Here is a 19,384-nt window from a genome sequence, read left to right on the forward strand (position 1 = left end):
TCAAAAAGTCTCTTCTCAGCTTTCCTGTAGGCTCCCTTCAGGTACTGGAAGGCTACCATAAGGCCACCCAGAGCCTTCTCCAGGTTGAAAAGCCCCAGCTCTCTCAGCCTGTCCCTGTAGGGGAGGTGCGCCAGTATTCTGATGATCTTTGTGGTCCTCCTTTGGACCCACTTCAACTACTCAACGTCCTTCTAGTTTTGGGGGCCCCGGAATTGGATATAAACTCCAGATGGAGTCACACAAGAGTAGAGTAGAGGGGCAGAATCACCTCCATCAACCTGCTGGTCATGCTTCTCTTGATGCAACCCAGGAAATGGTTGGCTTTCTGGGCTGTGAGCACACATTGTCAGCTCACGTTGAGTCTTTCATCAACCAACACCCCCAAATCCTTTTCCTCAGGCTTCTCTCAAGCCATTCTCTGCCTAACCTGTATCTGTGCTTGGAATTGCCCTGACTCGGGTGCAGGACCTTGCATTTGGCCTTGTTGAACTTCACAAGATTGACATGGACCCACCTTGAGCCTGTCCAGGTCCCTCTGGATGACATCCCTTCCCTCTAGCATGTCAACTGCACCACTCAGCTTGGTGTCATCTGCAAACTTGCTGTGGGTGCACTCAATCCCACTGTCCATGTTGCCAACAAAGATGTTACATAGCACCAATCCCTGAGGAATGCCACTCATCACCAGTTTCCTGTTTCAGGAAATGTCACTTGGACGTTGAGCCATTGACCACAACTCTCTGGGTGTGACCATCCAGCCAATTCCTTATCCAGTGAGTGGTCCATCCATCAAATCCATTTTTCTCCAATTTGGTGACCTGGATATCGTGTGGCACAGTGTCCATGTTTTGCATATCTTTGTTTTCTCTATAAGCATCTGGATCTTAATTGCATACTTACTGCCTGAAGTTTTTGCATGTCAAAGCAGATTTATTGCAAATATATTAAAAAGCTCAGTTTGTTAAACTCAAATCAAAAACCGTTAGGTCTAACCAACTGAACATTCAAATACCATAGAACCGTAGTACCCTGCTGCAAGCTCCTGGTCTTGCAGTCCTTTGATCCACCAGAGAGAAGCTAAAGCCACAGCAACTTTAGTGAAAACGCTGAATTCATGCTCTTGAAGCATCTCCTTAGCAACGTTATCACCCCAAACAGATGGCAAATAGAGCAGCCTGTACATATTAGTGCAGCTGTTTTGTTGTTCTAATTCAGGAAACCAAGCTTTTCATTGATAAATTCCATATTACACTTCCAAATTTGTTTTCATACCTTCAGCAGCGTATTTTTTTTTAATGTTTTTATTCCAAGATGCAATTGTGCAGTGGACATCAATTTTCCACTTGTATCAGCTTTCACTTTGTGCTTCACCTTTCTTTTAAATTATCATTTTGCATTTATGGAACATCAAATCTTTAACTCAACCCAAGCAAACAGGGAATCACATGTTTTTCCTTGTTTGCAAAAGCAGGTAACTGAGCATCATTAGAGTCATTGTCAGTGTGAACTGCCTACCTTAAGAATACTATCTTTGTATTCAGTGTATAGATTAAAAATTGAAAATAAAGATGAGTGGGGTTTGTCAAGTTTGTCTTGCCCATTTCCCTTCTCAGTGGCAAATTTGTACTTTTGCCATATGTAAATGTTGTCTACCTGCTCTTATGAACATAGAGACACTTTACACTATTTTCAGGCATCTATTCCAGCACTTAAATCTCATTTACCAGTAGAATGCTATTTCTAATATTCAATATAAATAGCTTTTGTTGCAATTTAAAAAAAAAAAAAAAAAGTGCTTTTGACCACCCACAGTGGAAATCCATTTCCTCCTCATAGCCTTCTCTTACATTTTTTAAGACAGCTAATAACATTTCTGTCTTCTCCACATTAACCCCCATATCCTTTGAATCTTCTGTAATGGCTATACTTTATTTAGCCCTCTGACCATTTCCATTGTTTTTTCTCTGGACGCTCTTTAGCTGGTCTGCAGTATCATTGAATGGAGGAATCCCAGCCTGAGCACCATGTTCCATCCACAGGCTGATCACTGCCAAGCAGAGCAGAAAAGTAATTTCCTGTGTCTAACAATCTGTGCTGCTGTTTATATGTAGTCTGGCTTCTTTCTTACAGCAGGGTATAATTGACTGGCCTTCTCAGATCCTTTTCTCAGTGGTGTTGCCCAGTCATTCAACATATATTTATGCAGTTGACTATTCAGAAGCACAAAATGTCACAGCTGCTGTCACTGAACTGCTGTATCCAGTCCAGTTCTTCCTGGGGCATCTCAGTTTTTTCAGTAGTTTTTTTTTTAATTCTACTTTTCACTATCCTTGCAGATTATCACAGTGTCAGGAGATCTAATGAGCTTAAATTCTTTCTTTCTTTTTTTATTTTCATCCAATGGAAATATTGAAGAGCACTGAACTTGGGACAAATCCTCACTAGGTGTATTGTTCCTGTCTAAAAATGGTAACTATAACTATACTGTTTATGCAAGAAAGCATTTGATACACCTGATTGCAATTTCTTCTAACCTGTGTCATATCACATGAGTGAGTCAAAAATATCATTCAACACTCAGAATTCTTTTTTTTTTTTCCTTCATCTTTTTTCCTTTCCCCTGAAGGCAAGCTTGAAGCTTCCTGTGATAACCTACAGCGTACTTCAGTACCTTTAATACAGCCTACTGTGTACATAGAAGACAGAGATCCCATCCCCGAAGAACAGGTAAAAAAAACAGGGTCATTCAAATTAAAAGTTGGGCTTTGTTCCTTTTTCAGTTGCTTGTGCAGTGACCTTCTTGTCTTGTCAAAGCAAGTGCCAAGTTGGTATCAGGAGCTATTTCATAAGAGGATTTGTAAAAGAGAGGAAAAAAATTGATATATTTTCCTTCTGCTGTGTTTCATGGGAAGGTATTCCCTATTCTTGGGGAATACTTGTAGATGAAAGTAAATCTTAGGTAGCTGCAGTAATGTTAACTTTGCATTGAGTGGACTTAAGAATGTCAGATCCACTGGTTCTGCTCAAACAAGGCTCCATTCTTCTACTATGGTTGACTTGCGTTGAGATCACTTGATCATGCGTTAGCTTCTAGAATAGAGTCTATACTGAAAGTGAAAAATGTAAAATATTTCTTTTCTTTCTTCAGGAATTGGAAGCCTATGTTGATTATTCTGATATGGACAATGAATATAATAGAGAAGCTTTTGACTGCTTTTCCCAGGAAGAGAGAGAGAGACAAAAACGAGAGAGAGAAGAATCTAAGAGGGTATTACAGGAATTGAAATCTGTACTGGGATTTAAAGCTTCAGAAGCAGAAAGGCAGAAATGGAAACAGCTCCTATTCAGTGACCATGGTAAGCATTGCTTTTGAAAATTAATCCCTTTCTCAAAAAGAGTAGGTGTCTGTTTATCATCAAGTTCTGACTGTCATAGAATTTAAATAGTGCTCAATGATGGCAGTGTCTTTGACAGCACTGTGTGACTTCATTTTTTTTATTCCATCTCTTAAAATTTTTGTAGTAATCATTTGGCTCCAAACGAGAACATTGAGCCAAAGTATTAAGTACACAAAATATGAAGCATGGCATAAAGAGAACTATCAGGCTATAATCCTTGCAAAATACACTTTCTCTCATTGCTTTCTTGTAAATATGAATTTTAATCGGGGTTCATAAATAAATATTTTTCAGAATTTAAAGAAACCGTCAGAATTTATCCCAGACAAACAAAAATTGAGAGATTAAAGCGAAGAGTTGGACTTTGAAATAATTAAAGATTCATAAAAGACTAAGACAGGTTTTTGTTTCTGTAAGAGAGGAAGCACACAGAATATATTTTGCAAAAAAAAATGGAAAAACAAAAAAGCCTAAGAAGGAGGAGTTCTTTCGAACTAGCCTTTACTAATTCTGGGGACTGCTTGTAGCTGTAGCAATTTGAACCTGAAAGCAAGAGTATGAAAATTTACTTGCCTCAGCAAAACAGTCTCAGTTCCACTGAGTCTGGATGCAGCTTGACTGCTTTTGCTGCTTGAGCTGTCTGATTTATTATCTTTAATATAGGGAGTGATTTGTATTTTCTTCTTTCCATTCGTTTTCCCATTTTCATTCCTTCCTCTTCAGGACGGGTTAGGAGGAGCCCTCTGAAAATTGTCATATTCTAGCTTAAGAAAAACAACCTTCAAGTTTGGCAGCATCTCCAAGGATTCTGCCTCTGCAGTTTTTTGCCAGAAAAAAACAGCCATCGATTGCATCTCTCAGTAATTTAGTGGGAACGCACAGTAACAGACCATACGTATTTTGAGACGGTTTCTATTGATATCAAACCCACAAAAATACCTGAGCATCACAACTTTTTTTGTTATGTCCACTTAGCTATAACTATGTTAAAAGCAATCTCCCAGCTGTTGGTATTGGCTGCTATTCTCTTCTAGATGAGTTAAAAAACAAAGATATCAAATTGCATCAGAGGCTACTCAAGAGTAGGATTTCTGTATTATCCTTCTGATGTTAGATGGGATACCACACAACTTCCCAGAGGAAGCAGAAGGGAGAAATCCTACCCTTGCTTCAAGTCTTCATGAATATAGCGACTGTTACAGAAAGACTTCTTTGTCAAGAGAGCTTGCATAGGAAATTTCCTTACCTAAGCTAGCAGCTGATGCCTATCCACATTAGTATCTCTTTAGGTCATTTGTGGTTATAGCTTTCTAGAAATTCATGGACTGGTTTAGCTGAACAGCTGTAACAGCTGTAGGAAGAGTCAGCTAACTCCTGTAATCTTGAGTAACCATTCCATTGTAAGCCTTTGTGGCCATGCTAGTTCCTTTCCTTTTCACATAGAGATATTACTTTTTTTTTTTTTTTTTTTTAGGATTAGAAAGTTTATAATGGGGAGTGAGGAAAGTGTCATTTCTTTCATCTGCTTAGGATTATCACAGATTCCTTCTAAACAGTACAAAAGTTGAATATATGAGGATGGTTTATGAAAATAATTAATATTGTCTCCTTTTAGCTCTGAAACTAATATGCAGTTGTTTTGGGGGGAAAAAAAAGCCCTGGGAGATGCTGAGACTTTAATCAAGGCACCTAGCAAGCCATTTATTAAGGTTTTTGGTTCACTGATGGGAGAGGCTGGTTTCTACATAAAAGAGGTCAGCTCCCAGCACGTTGATATTCCCAAAGAGCACATCACAAGGTCAGCTACTCAGTAATTGAAATGAGTCTGGTCCAGTGCTCCTTCAGTATATGAATTTTTAAAACAAACAATAGAATACAAATTCTAATTTATAGCCTTTGCGTGCTAGTGAAAATAATTATCCATGTGACAACTGTAGCGATACGCCTACCTTCAACTAGCTAAAATAAATGTGACTGCAATAGGATGCAATGGAAAAATCCTAATACCATACATTTTGTTTCCCGTGAAAAGTTTCCTTATTTCCCAGAGTTATTTTCATCTCTGCTTACAGGGGTAAAGTCAGAATGGAATTAGAAAGGGAAATGCTACTTGGGAATCTGCTGTTGCCGCTCATTTATGTTCGTGCTGCTACTCTAATGGAGCTACTGCAGTTTAGGGAATCTGTTACTTGGAAATGGACATTGTATCGTTTATCTTAAAAAAGAGAGACATCTGTTCTTCAAGAAGTGATTGTACCAAGTTATACTAACCCTTAACACTGGGAGGAGAGACTTCCTGGCAAGCATCCCGTTGCTGGCAATGGGACTCGCTGCTGCTACTAACTTCAAGAGAGGCTAAATTAAACCACACTTAATTTGTGAGGACATCTTACCTGGCTGTATGAATACGTGTTGTGTTTGTATGTTGTGATGTGAGATCAGATATTGTGTGTAAGGACTTTTTTTCTGTACCAGCTGTCTTTATTGGATTAGGTAAACCGTTGTCTAAAACAAAGGCAGTTCAAATCTGTATCCAGTGCAGAAATTTTACCTGTTTTTAACTTGATCATGGAATGCATCATCCACGTTCGATGCCATTGTTAAAAATCAGTTTTGTGCCATCTTTTTATATCAAACATTTTAAAACTTAGTTCTAACAAGCAGTCATCACATTTCATTTCACCTCTGTGGCTGGAAAACACCAATTTGTTTTAGGTTTTCTTTGATTTTTTTTTCGTTGTTGTTGTTGGTTGTCGTTGTTACTGTTTTGTTTTGTTTGGTTGGTTTTTAATCCATTTTGACACTTCCAATCTTGCATTTTTTCAGACACAAATATTATTTATACATAGCAGCTTGCTTTCAGTTATCAATTCATTTTTTCCCCTTTTTAAGCTGCAGTGAAACCCTTGTCTCCTGTAGAGTCATTGAAGCTCCTAAATAATTTGGAATCACACATGAATTCAAATACAGAAAAGCAGGACTGCAACCAAAGTTGTGATAAATCTGAAGAAAGCGACTCTAATTCAGAAGTGAATGCTGCTGATAAAAGCAGGACAGAATATTTGTATGAAGATCCTGAGATGGAGAGAAACAGAGACAGTCCTACTGAAGAAGGTATTTCTACAGAGACTGAAGAGATAACGTGCTATCGGTATGAGGGGGAAGTTGAAGATCTCAAGCCAAGCGATACGGATAGAGTAGAAGTTTCACAGCCTCCCTCTGTGGATGCACTGCATTCAAAAATAAAGCATAGGCTGGCTCAGCTTCACATATCAACAGATTTTAACTTCACATCTGGTCTGGCTGCACAAGCTGCTGCCAGGTCTTTCTCTTTTACTACAATGCTGGAACAGACTTTTGGAGATGAGGATGAGGATGAAGAAGAGGAGAAGGAGGAAGGGAAGGGGCAAGAACACGAAGACCTGATGGAAGATTTTGAGAATGAAGGTAGTGGCTCTGAGAGTGAAGGAAAAGTACAAGTCTGATCTGAACTTTTAAAAACCAACAACAGACAATTTGGTAGGAAAAAAGAAAAACAAAAAAACTAAATGTGGGGGTTTGAAGTTAAAAATGCTGAATGGAAAAAAAAAAAAAAATTGGGAGACCTAAATGTAATACGTCTTGTTCCCTAAGTCGGAGACACTAAATGGGACTTCTGAGTATGTGGAAACTTTGCAGGTAAGATAACTTTAAGCTGCAACCACTAAGCAGTTGGCTGTTGCCTTTTTAAGATCTTAGTGATGAGTTTTGGAGATTACCTTTGTGTTTTCTGGTTTATTTATTTATATCATGAAGTGCTGTTGTTGTTTTTTTTAAAAAGAATGGAAAACAATGTATTGAATTACATCAGACTGTCTTCTGCTTTCCGATTTTGTTGTCTTGGAATCAAGCATTAGTTCCAATAAAAAAAAAAACAGGGCATTTGTTTTGGAAGAATCTGAACTGTTCCCTGTGATCTTCCTCCACCACTGCTCATGTCCAGAGTGAGTTGGTTGAGCCACTATAGACACTGATGAATCTGTGGCTTGTGGTGCTCCTGGCTAAAACAGAGTCTTAAGTAAAAACTTGAAAGGTCTTGTATTTTATGTGGCCTGGGGCATGGGACTGAAATGCATGAAGTTGGTCGTACTTCATGTTAAGGTTTCTATAGAATTTTATGAAAGGTTAATAAATGATTCATAAATGTTGTAATTCATGTTAGAGAAAAGTGTAGTACGCGTTAGGGAGGGTTTTGAGCTAATCAATATAAGGTACTATAGACAAGTAGAAGCAATTTGTTGGATTGATAATAGGTGAGAATTAAATAGCTATTTAGTAAAATAGCTATTAATCCTTTGTTAACCTTTTATAAATTGAGCCTTAATATAATGTTTGATTTGTATATTACTGTTTGTCCAGAAGCAAAATTCTGACAACTTTCACAGTATTTTCCTTAAATGATGTATTTGCTTTTCCCTAATGTTCTTTCGTTTTTCTCTTAGATAACGACTATAATCTGTGTGATTAAGATCCATGAGAGAACAAGAATTACCTATTTTCTAAGGTCTATCTTGTAACTTAGCTGACATCTAAGCGTCACTGTCCATTTAGATGTTGTGCTAAGGGATGTGGTTTAGTGGGGAAGTTTTGGTGGTAGGTGGATGGTTGGACTTGGATGATCTTGGAGGATCTTTTCCAACCTTGGTGATTCTATTTGAGATTATGTGTGTTGTTGTTTTTTCTGCAGTGGTGTTAGGAAAAGCAGCAAGTTGATACGGCAATGGTCACCTCACCGAGGAGCTGGTTAATGGTTTTCCTGCCTTCTCTTCCTTTTGCTCTCAGACACAAAATGAAGCAAAAAGGGCTCATGTCTCTGATGGTGAGAGAACAGCCTCTTAGTGTGGATGTGGATAAACTTGCAGTCACAGAATGCCTCAGCAGTTACCTATTAATTGTCTCTTAAGGCTTGCTGATTTTTTTAGAATAGAGGGTGTGGAGATGCAAGTGGTTCAGAGGAGTATCTTTCCTAGGGTGCTGTCTTGAGAAGTGGGGAAGCTAACAAAGGTCAGCAGGTCAGGATGGGACTCTTGATCATATGTCAGGAAATGTGCTTTCTTTCAACCACACTCTCCATCTGCTAGTAATTTTTGTGAATGCTGCAAGTATGTACGTTTTATCTACAGTTCCTATACAGTTGAATATCAATTTATGGAGAAGGTTGTATGTGATTTAAGCTATTCTTTCACAATATAATGTCTGTCTTCTCCCTCATAGACAAAAAAGAATGTTTTGACGTACTTCACTAACCAATAACACTGGATTTTGTACTCCTAATTATGTGCAACTGGAAGCTGAGTGGAGTGGATGGGTGACTGGAAGTGGGAGTGGGATTAGGGAAGATGCTTCTCAAAGTACATCCAGAAGCTAAGCCTCCTCTAAGTAGCAGGATATATTCTTCTCTAGGCCCATAAAGGTTAGAATAAGTTGATGAAAGACTATTTTATTTTCTCTGTGGTAAGCAATCGAGTCTAGAACAACCGTTTTGGAAAAGTGGTGTTTGAAGCAATGCCCATGCTTCTGAAAAATAAGTCTTCCTCATCCTTGACTTGAGATCTTTGATCCTTCACTAAGTGCCCAGAGTTTTTTGTTCCTAGCTAATTGTTCTGACTGCCTAACTGTATGTTCCATTAATGCTTTTCCACAAGGTCACCTACCAATATCTTATTATCTGGTACTGTGTATCCCAAAACTGATTCTTTTTTCACCTAACCTTAGTTCACAGTGTAGATGGCTGTGATAGCAACTTGGAAAAGTAATCAAATTTAGAATATGAGTTATAACTCTTTTCACAGTTTTGGATGAAATCAGTAGGCACATGAGTTCTTTGCAATGCTACTAAAATAGATTTCAGATTTTACATCTGTAAGAGATGCTAGTTCTTCATTCCTTTGCTGCAGTCCTCAGTAAAAGAAGGAAAACAGACCTTGCCAGCCCATTTGGGACCTAGCTTTATAATATGCTGGTCTTGGTGATGAAACTGGCCTCCTAAGAAACCCCACCTACCCTTAGTTGTTCACTTTCGCCCATCAGATGGGTTCAACACAAGTTTTTGTGCCTGTCTTATTAATCAGCCTACTTAGTCAACCTGGTCCAAAAAAAACAGCCTTTTTAGAGTTTACTTTTATGTTGCTTATTCCAATTATGCAGATTACAGCACTGACCCTCAAACAGCTGTATTGGCATATACTGTGTTACTTGCAAGAGGCTCAGGATTGTTCACATTTATGTTTCTGACAGAGACTATGTACTGTGAAATTACACTTCAACATTAGAGATGAGTATGCTCATCTCTGTGAATGGTATGAAAGTATGGCCTTTTGGAGCAAACTCTGATTTCTACTTGTCGGATATATTTTCTGCAAGAAAATTGATTTGTATGGTCTTACTTAGTGCAGTCTTAGAAGTTGTATAAATGAACATCTGTGCTCACTTGCTTTCTCTCCCCGTAATCGCATTATATGTAACTGCCATCAGGTCATTTATTTTAATTTACTGAATATACTCCCTGCATAAAAATTTGGCTAACAGTCTACAGCTTACAAAGCATGGCTTCCTTTTATTTCATAACTAGGTTCTGTCTACATATAGTCTGTTATGATCCAGAGTCCCTTATGATAATGTCATCTGACAGGACTGAGTGTACATGCTGTAGATTCCTTTAAGAACCTGACAGCATTTTTTTTTTTTGTAATCTTTATTTACTACTGCATTTAAAATAATGTGTAAACACACTGAACCATGTATTAGAGCTAAAGAGTTGTGTTAATATATTGAGCGTGTCAAGGTCTAAGTGCTGTTCCGTGTTCTTTGGCTCATGAGCGTAGGTAGGGATTTTTGTAAAAACAGAACATTTATTTCTTAGCGCTTTGTAACTTTTTTGAAATATGTTAATCAGGAAATCCACACTAAATAATGAAGCAAGCCAAAGGGTATCGCAGCCAAAATTCTTTCTGAAGAACAGAGCTAACAATAACTGTGTATTCCATTCCCAGTTAGGAGCTTTGTGAAGTTGTAAAGAAACAAGCAAGATATAGAATTAAATAATTTCTTTTCTTCCTATCTATCTGGAAGGCATTCCAAAGATGGTATTTGCTTCTTAGGTTGGATTTCAATCTACCACTACATCTTTTATGTAGCATAAGTTTACAGCTAAAGATACAGGTAGGAGGTAAAGACTTAAATGGGGACAAAGATATATAATAAACAGTAGTGGTTCTTTTTTTTTAGTGTGTATCTTTGTGACATAACAGTAACATTGATGTAATGGAAGCATATATTGAGAATTACAGACAATACAGACTCTCAGATGGAGTGGAATATGCCTGTGTCAATTGTAAGCAAGATTGGCAAACGTGAGAGGTCTTCTGGTTGCAGTAATAAGGCAGTTTTACTCCTGACAGAGGGTTCCTAGATATCACTGAGCCTTGCATTTTGTTATAAAACCTCAAGATGACATTTGGAAGGGTGGCCATTTTTAACATTTCAGACTTTGCCCTGAATGCATTTATGTTTGCAGCACTGGAAATTTTATGTGCATCTGAACAGCAGAATTTGCAATTGTCTTACTAATCTCTCTGCTAGTTTAAAGCATAAGAATAAATGATGGACTGTATAGAGTTGGTGGCCTACACTGAACTTTGTAATCTTGTTGTCTGCCTTCTTTTTCAAACAGGAACAAAGACTCGAGTATACTAAGCTGGCCTTCTTTTGAAGTGTTTAGTGAAGGGTTGCTCTGCAAGTGGCTTGTTCCTATGGTTAACTACTCTTTAGAATGAAGAATGATTTTCATAAGACAAAAGGGTTTTTTTTGTAGTGTCTTGTCTGAAAAAAATGAGCAGAGTATGAGAAAGGCACTTGATCAGTGCAGAGGGTTGGGCCACTCTCATATATCATCTGTGGCAGGGACTAATAGCAGATGCTGAGAGAAGCGTAGGAAAAAGGGAGCTTATGTAGTGATGAGCTGCTTCCTAACTATTTGCGTCTCAGGGAGTTCTTGAGCCAGTGGAGGTAGCTGTCAGCTTAACAGCTCACAATGGAATTTTCTTCCGAACAATTGAACAAATTTACTCAGGCTCACATTTGGTTGATTATTACTAGTTCCAGTGTCATGATGCGCTCATCTTTTTATGATCTTCTATGAGCTAGCAGTTTTGTCAATATTATGTTTGTTTGTTTTTTAATTGAGCAAGCCCACTTACATTGGCTTATCCACAGAGGTCAAGTTTTCCACATTTTGATTGCTTTCCTTAGAAAACTGTCCTGTGCTTTGGTGTATAATGGCCACAGTATGCTACAGTACTCCAGATGTAACCTCAGCAGTGCTGAGTATGGAGTAAAAATCACCTCCCATAAAACACAGAACCATTAAAGTAGTTCTGAGTCCATCTAGGAACAAAATCTTCTCAGATCTTTTATCCCTAGATACTATGATGATAAATGAAAATATTTGGTCTGATGGAGGAGAAATATTTATTCACTCTCAGCAGGATTTGGTTGGACAGCATTTTTCTTTGCTAACAAAACAAGGAGTTGTTAAATCAAAATGATCTTTCAACAGCTGCACCTGGTCTCACACAAACTAAAGATGCCAAACAACACTTGTTTAAGTCCCAGCTTGACTTTTCAGATCTATTCTGATCTCTGATGAGTAGGCACGTATCACAATATACATTATCACACAAAAATGTGACAGAGAATATGTAGGTATCGGAGATCAAGCTGAGGGCTTCTGACTCATTTGCAAACTGCTTGGAGGTGTGCTTTATTCTCATTACATTTAATTCTTTAATCTGTGTGCTTTTTTTACCACCTTGAATTCTAAATGCAAAAAAATATGTAATTTATATTTGACTTGGAAATTGTGTGCAGTAACCAGGTAAGTGGTAATGAAACTGTGATGATAAGGCATGACCATAGGTAGGGTTAAATCTGCCTTCCATGAATTTTTTCTTTGTGTACAGATAAAACAATACAGTTTGAGCTACAGCTACTCAGTATGTAACTGTTTTAGATTGTCTGCCTAACCTGTCACATTGCCAACTCTTAAGTCATTGGCAGGTTTGTAGGAATAAAATTTGATCCAACAGCTTACATGCTCTGTTAGCCCATTTCACACTTTATGAAATTACTACAGGATTTTGGAGCAGTGACTGTAATTCAATAGAAGAAAAAGGCTTGTTCCTCCGTTACAAAGTGGCTTATTTTAAAAGGGTTGAATTGGACCAAAACACCAATAATTTTATGCAATCAGCATATTTTGACCTTTATACCTCCTCAGATTTAAATTTCAAAGGCTTCACAGACAGTCTGCTTTATGGGATGCTGTTCTATGGCGGTTTAAACCAATCTAGGCCCAGGCTGCCATGGTGATCTCAGTGCCTCCTTTAGTCTGGCTTTTGCAACCACTCATATCTAGGAGCCCGGCTGGCTGAAAATGTACTGCAGTGTTAGCTTTTAGTATGGCTGGATCTCTCAGCTAATTCACAGTGTGGTTGAAAGAGCACCAGTAGCACCTCAGGGGAGCTGGAAGGAATACACACCTTGGAAATGAGGAGGAATGCTGTAGCTCAAATTTAAATCAGGGTTTACGTGCCACAGATTGCATCATTAGTGTCAGTACTAAGGTGGGAAAAACTCAACTCCCTGTGTTACTTCATCTCCATGTTTTCTGTTGATTGAGGACGATGCCACTCATTAATTTCCTCACTTGCTTTGTTCCTTTATTTTGTTCTTCAGGCCTAGGCTACCCAACACGTACCCCATAGGACCTCTAAGAACTGCTTATTATTTTTGCGAGTAAAATTAAAATTGCCATCTGAGTCTTTTTCTTTTTTGCTTACTATTTTCACCTTGAACCCTGTGACACCCACAGTTGTTCCTTATACCACCATTCTTAAAAATTTCAGATTTTAAAATATATTGTGTGAGTATTTGTAACACAGCTTGATTCTTCTGTTTCTTCAGCATTGAAATGTCTAGAGGAGGGCCACTAAGATGATCAGAGGGCTGGAGAACCTCTCCTATGAAGAAAGGTTGAAGGAACTGGGCTTGTTTAGCTTGGAGAAGTGAAGGCTCCGGGGAGACCTCATTGTGGCCTTCCAGTACTTGAATAAACAGGAGGGGGAATGGCTGTTTACGAGGGTGGATAGTGATAGGACAAGGAGGAATGGTTTTAAACTGAGACAGGGGAGGTTTAGGTTAGATATTAGGAGGAAGTTTTTCACACAGAGGGTTCCAGATGCACTGGAACAGGTTGCCCAAGGAGGTTGTGGATGCCCCATCCTTGGAGGCATTCAAGACCAGGCTGGATGTGGCTCTGGGCAGCCTGGTCTGGTGGTTGACGACTCTGCACATAGTAGGGGGGTTGAAACTACATGATCATTGTGGTCCTTTTCAACCCAGGCCATTCTATGATTCTGTGATTATGACTAGATCTAGAAGTGCATGCTGACTTTCCCAGCTGACTTGAGAACTGAAACAGAAGATAGACACCCTAATGGGGAGTACTACAGTCAAAACAGAAATAATATATATATATAAAATATATATATATATATAGCAAAGTCAGTATACTCTGAAAGGCTTTTATATGTAATTCTGCCTTGCTGAAAAAACACCAGGCTGTGTTTTGGAAATAGTGGTGATTTTAATATAAGGTCCCAAAATAACTGTCATTAGTCAACTTGACCTGTGCACAAATCTTAATATTTAAAGACTGCTTCCTGACCGACCTTCTCCAGCTGCACAGATAAGAAATGAAAATAATCTCAAATTTCCAAATAGAGAGTGACCAATACTTTCCATTAGTTTGTGCTACTAAAAAGGCATCCATTCCTATATAAATAAAAAGAAAAAAAGAGTTAGTACTTAATATAATTCTTCAGTAGTCTTTATTAACAGTCATGCATTTGATCTCAATAGAAGCACCATAAATTAGGATTGTTTATAACATTTGATGTGTGTTTCTAAAAATAATAAAAATAAAAGGCTTTAAATGTAATATGGGATAAAAGCCAGAAGTCTATTAATTGTCCTAGAGATCTTTCATCCAAAGTCGCAGGTGGTCAAATTTAAACAAGTTCACGCTGTGATTTTTTGTGCTGCTCGGTATGGCATTGTTCTGAAGGCTTTTAGTATTCCCAAGTGAATGCTCACAGTTTGCTTGCACCCGTTTGCTTGAGGTCTGCAAAGGTTGTGGAGATATGTGTACATCATGCAACAGCACTCAGAGAAACCTGTTCAGGAGCCAAGAAGCTTCAAAAGCATTTGAGGCTTATTGTCTCTATCTTGCTCTGTTTCAGCATCCCTGTGGCATGTAATTCCAATCAAATTTTCCTTTCTCAGCTTTCCTCTTCATAGGCCATGCAAACCGATGGTATTTTGTTTTTCTTTTCAGTTTCCCACCTTAGTTACTATTCTATAATGCACCAAGTTGTATATTCCCTGTAGAAGCATAACCATTAGTCACCATACTTAAAAGCGTAGAGCAAGAGCTCTTCTGGCCTGACCACTTCTGGGAAGAGTTGTGCTGAGATGACAGAGTAGGGGCTGAGATGATCCTGCAGCTATCTTTCAAAGTTCTAGCTTTTGCAAGGTGTTTTCTTTCCTCCAGTGGTCCCTCTTAGCAGCAGCTTTCTTCCAGCATTCTGCTACAAACTTTTTTAGGAAATTGGCCGCTTTTCTACTTCGTTTCTAAACAAATTGTCTAAACCTGATGACGTGATAGATTAGAAGGAACCCACATGGAGGCACTGCTATGCATTCCTTGTCATAAACAGAAGGATTCTTATGGCTGGTAATTTGTCTGTCCTGACTTTCCTTCCAGGGAGCTTTACCTGCATTTCAACCTGGCCCTCCTATTCCTTTATGGACTTCAGAGCACTCACTCTTCAATGGTCATAAGATGGTAACATCTCCCCAGCAAGCCTGATCCTTTAACATGTTCATCACTACATGAACTCTACCTGTTCTTTTCAACAGGAAGGGAGCACAGAATGGGCTGAGTAGGAATACCTCTAAATAAACTTGCTTTTTCCTGCAGCAGGGGAGAGAACGTGCTCTCAGCTGCTGTGCCAATGTGCTTTGGCCCCACAGCTGCCTGCCCGGAAGCTCCAGAAGCTCTGAAATCTAAGCAGTTGTTCTTAAACCTTTCCCACTGCCGTAGAGCCTATGTGTTCAGAACACAATTGCTACTGAATTTCCTCTGAATCCAAACTATTTTGAATTTTTATCGAGCAGCGTTAATGGATTGTTTCTAAGGGATTTATACACATATATGTACACACACACAAACACACACGCTTCATATAGTACATGTATATTGCCAGGTATCACACTGAAAGTCTCATCTAGCAAAGAAGTCGTATTTTTGTGTTATCAAACTTTCAAGTTACTCAGAAGAAAAGCTTAATTCTTGTTTATCTAATGGAAGAGAACTTTCTACCAAGTAGGCTGCATGGAATTACTTAAAATGCACCCTGCTTTTACATCATTAGTTAGAAAAGCTATTTAACCAAGTTTTCTCTTACCAGGGCTTCGTACTTGAGCTGCTGTGAGTGCCTGTATGCCCATCTGCCCTGCCTTAAGCCTCTGAACAAATACACATTCCTCAGCATTTCCTGCCTAAGTCTTAGCATTTCCCAAAACAAGGCCTAAGGGCACCCTGGATTTCCAAGAAAACCAAAGGAAAAGAAAGAATCTTGATAAGCTGCTTTTTAATTGGTTAATAAATGAAAGCTAAGCTATAAGAGGAAATGTTTGAAAGAACAAACTGCAACAAGAGACTTCTGGCAGGGCTACAGAGGGAATTCACGCATGATACGCTCTGAAGTTCAGACGCTGGAAAGGATCTACAATTCCTCTTCAGTGTGGAGACAGGAAATACTCACCAGACTGGTAGTCTTCAGCAGCTCTTAAAAAAAGAGCTATATTTTAGCTACATTTCATTGCCATAGAAAGATTCCTGCTGTGCTGCTGTATCAAGCTGTATGTAAATCTATCTTCGTATTTTTTTTCTTTAAAGCTGAGTATGATGTCAGTCACTCTCCTTAGACGGCACTGAAAAATCATCTGGTTTGGCTCCACTGGGGGCCTCTTCTGCACCCAGCCTGCCAGTTGTTGGCACTGCTTTAAGCACAGTGTTGTTGAGATCGGCCTCGAGCAGGTTTAGATAAGCAGTGCTTTAAAGCAGGTTGAAGCCTACGGGCTGTCCACGTTAAGGCTTTGAGAACTAAAGTCCTGGGATGCCAGGAGCAGGAGGACATGTTCCACTTGTATTCCTGGGCTTCTGCCCTTCCATTGTGACAGGGCTGCCTGACTGTGAAATTCTCCCCAGTTCTCATCTTTCTCGTTCTCTTGCTTTCCCATTTTACATCATTCCTTTTTTCCCAAGGATATGAAACAGGACCTGAGGTCCTTCGCCAGTTTTAGAAAGCATTTTTTCAATTGTAATGTTAATCATTGTGAAAGTATTTTTTGTTTCTATTATTTCTTCAGGGTCTGTAATAAAAGTCTGTTTCACTATTGCATGTGTGACCCTTTCTCTTTATCTCATATCCCTGACAGCTGTCTAGGTGACATGAGTATTGTTTGCCTATTCTTCAATTAGTAATGATTGAATAGAAGAGGGAATGCTTTTACAGCATTGCTGCATAAATGCTGTATCAGCACTGTTGTTCAGTCTCTTATGCAGAAGTTTCTTTGTAATTTCACTTTCATCCTGAAGATGAAATTGATTTTAAGCGATCTTGGCTATAGTTAATTCCTGCAGTGTATTTTGCTGGCTTGTTAGTACAAGCACTTTAGTAATGAGCACTGGTTACTCCTGCCTGTGTAAGTGCTGACTGAGGAAAGAATGTTTTTCTGGGTGTCCTATGCTTCTGGCTGCACCTTCCCATAATCTTTCAGCAACCTATATGCTGTGCAACCATGTGGTAATTATTACCAAAATCCTTTTTAGCATTATGTAAGTGGCTCTGTACGTGGGGCTTTAGGAATAGAATAACAGAAGACCAATAGCAGGTAGATCTTTAACCTAGGAACTGGATTTAGGTGCCCTGCAAGAGATACTTTTTCTCATTGTCTATTTGTATGTTTCCTAAGAAACAGACTTTTTCTGTATGCTCCAGAAGTGCCAAAATAGTGGCAACAGACTGGCTCCTCTTAGCCAAAACATCGTGGCTCACTCATAATGCTTAGACTTGAAAGTAGAACAGGTTGCCCAGAGAGGTGGTGGAGTCTCCTTCTATGGAGATATTCAAGACCAGCCTGGACGCCCACCTGTGCAACCAACTGTAGGGAACCTGTTTAGCAGGGGTTTGGACTCGATGATCTGTTGAGATTCCTTCCAGCCCCTGTGATTCTGTGTGGTTTATAAACAGAACAAATGCTTATAGGTTCTGCTGGTGTTAGGAGCTATGCTGCACATCTATTCCTGTAAGTCTTCCCTGTACTGGCTCTGAGGTTAACGACCGCTCTTCCCACTGGTATGACTCACCCTCACCTAATTCATGTCCCCAGGAAGGAATTTGTAGAGATGATCAGGGAAGAAGGCAAGGAGTTTGATCTTGAAAGGCAAGGGGATGCTTAGTGAGGCAGGACTATCTATTCTTACATATTTAATATTGATGCTTAATTGGTGTGTGACTTTTTTGGTAGTACAAAAGGTCTTGCTTATTCTTTGCTGTTTCCTGCTTTGTTTGTTTGTTTTCACATGCAATACTGAACAGATCCAATTGCTGCTGTTAGAAGAAGCTGTCTACCAAGAGGACTCCACAGTGTTTTTCTTGGAGATTTTTTGAATGCTTGCCTCTGTGTGTTCTTCATAATTGTACCATATGCAAATACTCTTCAGGAATTGATATGACCACTTCAGATAGTCAATATTTTCTATGTAAGAACTGTACGTTTCCTATACTGCCACGAATGTATATATATATCTATGAAGACTTAAGATTGTATCTTTTTGAGTATGCCTCTTTTCTTCAACCATCTGGAACTTTCTTCCTGTTCTCCAGTTCTCTGCTAATTTATTAGAAACTTGTGTTATATTGTGTACTTTTTTGTATCAGCTGTACCTCTGTTTCTCCTTTCGCTCATTAAAACCTGTTCTTCTCATCCTTTTTCTGTGCTGCTTCATATTGGAAATATTTGTATTGTTTCAGGTGACCTGGTCTCCTCTACTGGTTCTGGCTGGGCTGGAGCCAGACCAGCCTTAAAAAAGCCCATGGTCCAGATCTCTATCACACTGTTCCACTGATCCCAACATGTAATTACTGTCACTGCTAGTGCACTGTATTCAGCTTCCCTATGGTTGTTTTGCAGCCCATGCTTTTATAAGATGGAAAAGAAGAAACTTACAGTGGGCTATTTATAGGGTAAACAGGTGGACAATACACAAAAAATGTACTGAGAGATGAAGCATGTTAAGTCTCATTGCTGGTAGTTTCTGATGGTGTATGTCAGCAAAGATGTGGTCTTGGAATGAAGCAAGATTTGAAGAGAGAATGAGAGAGGAATCTAAGGGCACTTTGTTTCTAGAAATGTGGCCTTCAACTTAAGCCAGTCAGTTCTCTGTGCTGTCTCCATGCTTAACTCATCTTCCAGGCATACGAAGAGGAAAAATGAAGCAAGAGAGATCAGAATCTGTTTGCTTACTTCCAGTAGAGAAACAACTGTTTCGCAAAGAAGAAAATGCTGTCCAGCAAGAAATAAGTCTGTGAACAGGTAGAGAAATGATACAACTCTGCTTATCCTCCCCATGAAAAGCAGAAACTTCAGTATTCCACTGATGCTAATCCCCATTTAGCAGTGCAAGATCTTCCTTGGTATGCTGTCTTATTCTCAATATCATTGTTTTCATGGCATGGTATAAAGGAAGAGCCTGAGGCATTGAAATCAAGTAAGTAGTTGAACAGAATGTGCACATGCACCTACCTATATGCTGAGTA

General features: G+C 39.0%; 1 protein-coding gene and 1 pseudogene across 6 annotated transcripts in view; one reads left to right on the forward strand and one right to left on the reverse strand.

Annotated features, from left to right (window-relative positions):
• The window catches only part of VEZT (vezatin, adherens junctions transmembrane protein), a 57,584-nt gene extending 39,033 nt beyond the window's left edge, over positions 1-18,551 (forward strand). For 2 of the 5 annotated variants that reach the window (XM_085223241.1, XM_085223252.1), the window contains exons 10-12: positions 2,627-2,727; positions 3,149-3,356; positions 5,471-6,274. In XM_085223241.1, coding sequence (XP_085079367.1) covers positions 2,627-2,727; positions 3,149-3,356; positions 5,471-5,493 — 332 coding nt within the window. In that variant the 3' untranslated portion in view covers positions 5,494-6,274. The other 3 variants (XM_085223224.1, XM_085223234.1, XR_014883161.1) reach the window with 2 other exon arrangements.
• LOC146545276 (uncharacterized) overlaps positions 10,113-19,384 on the reverse strand; it is a 45,188-nt pseudogene continuing 35,916 nt past the window's right edge. The window contains exon 17 of the transcript XR_014885065.1: positions 10,113-14,619. The product of XR_014885065.1 is annotated as an uncharacterized LOC146545276 (transcript). The remainder of the gene's footprint in view (positions 14,620-19,384) is intronic.

The sequence above is a fragment of the Meleagris gallopavo genome, chromosome 1, assembly GCF_905368555.1.
Source record: "Meleagris gallopavo chromosome 1, MGAL_WU_HG_1.1, whole genome shotgun sequence".
Lineage (NCBI taxonomy): Eukaryota > Metazoa > Chordata > Aves > Galliformes > Phasianidae > Meleagris > Meleagris gallopavo.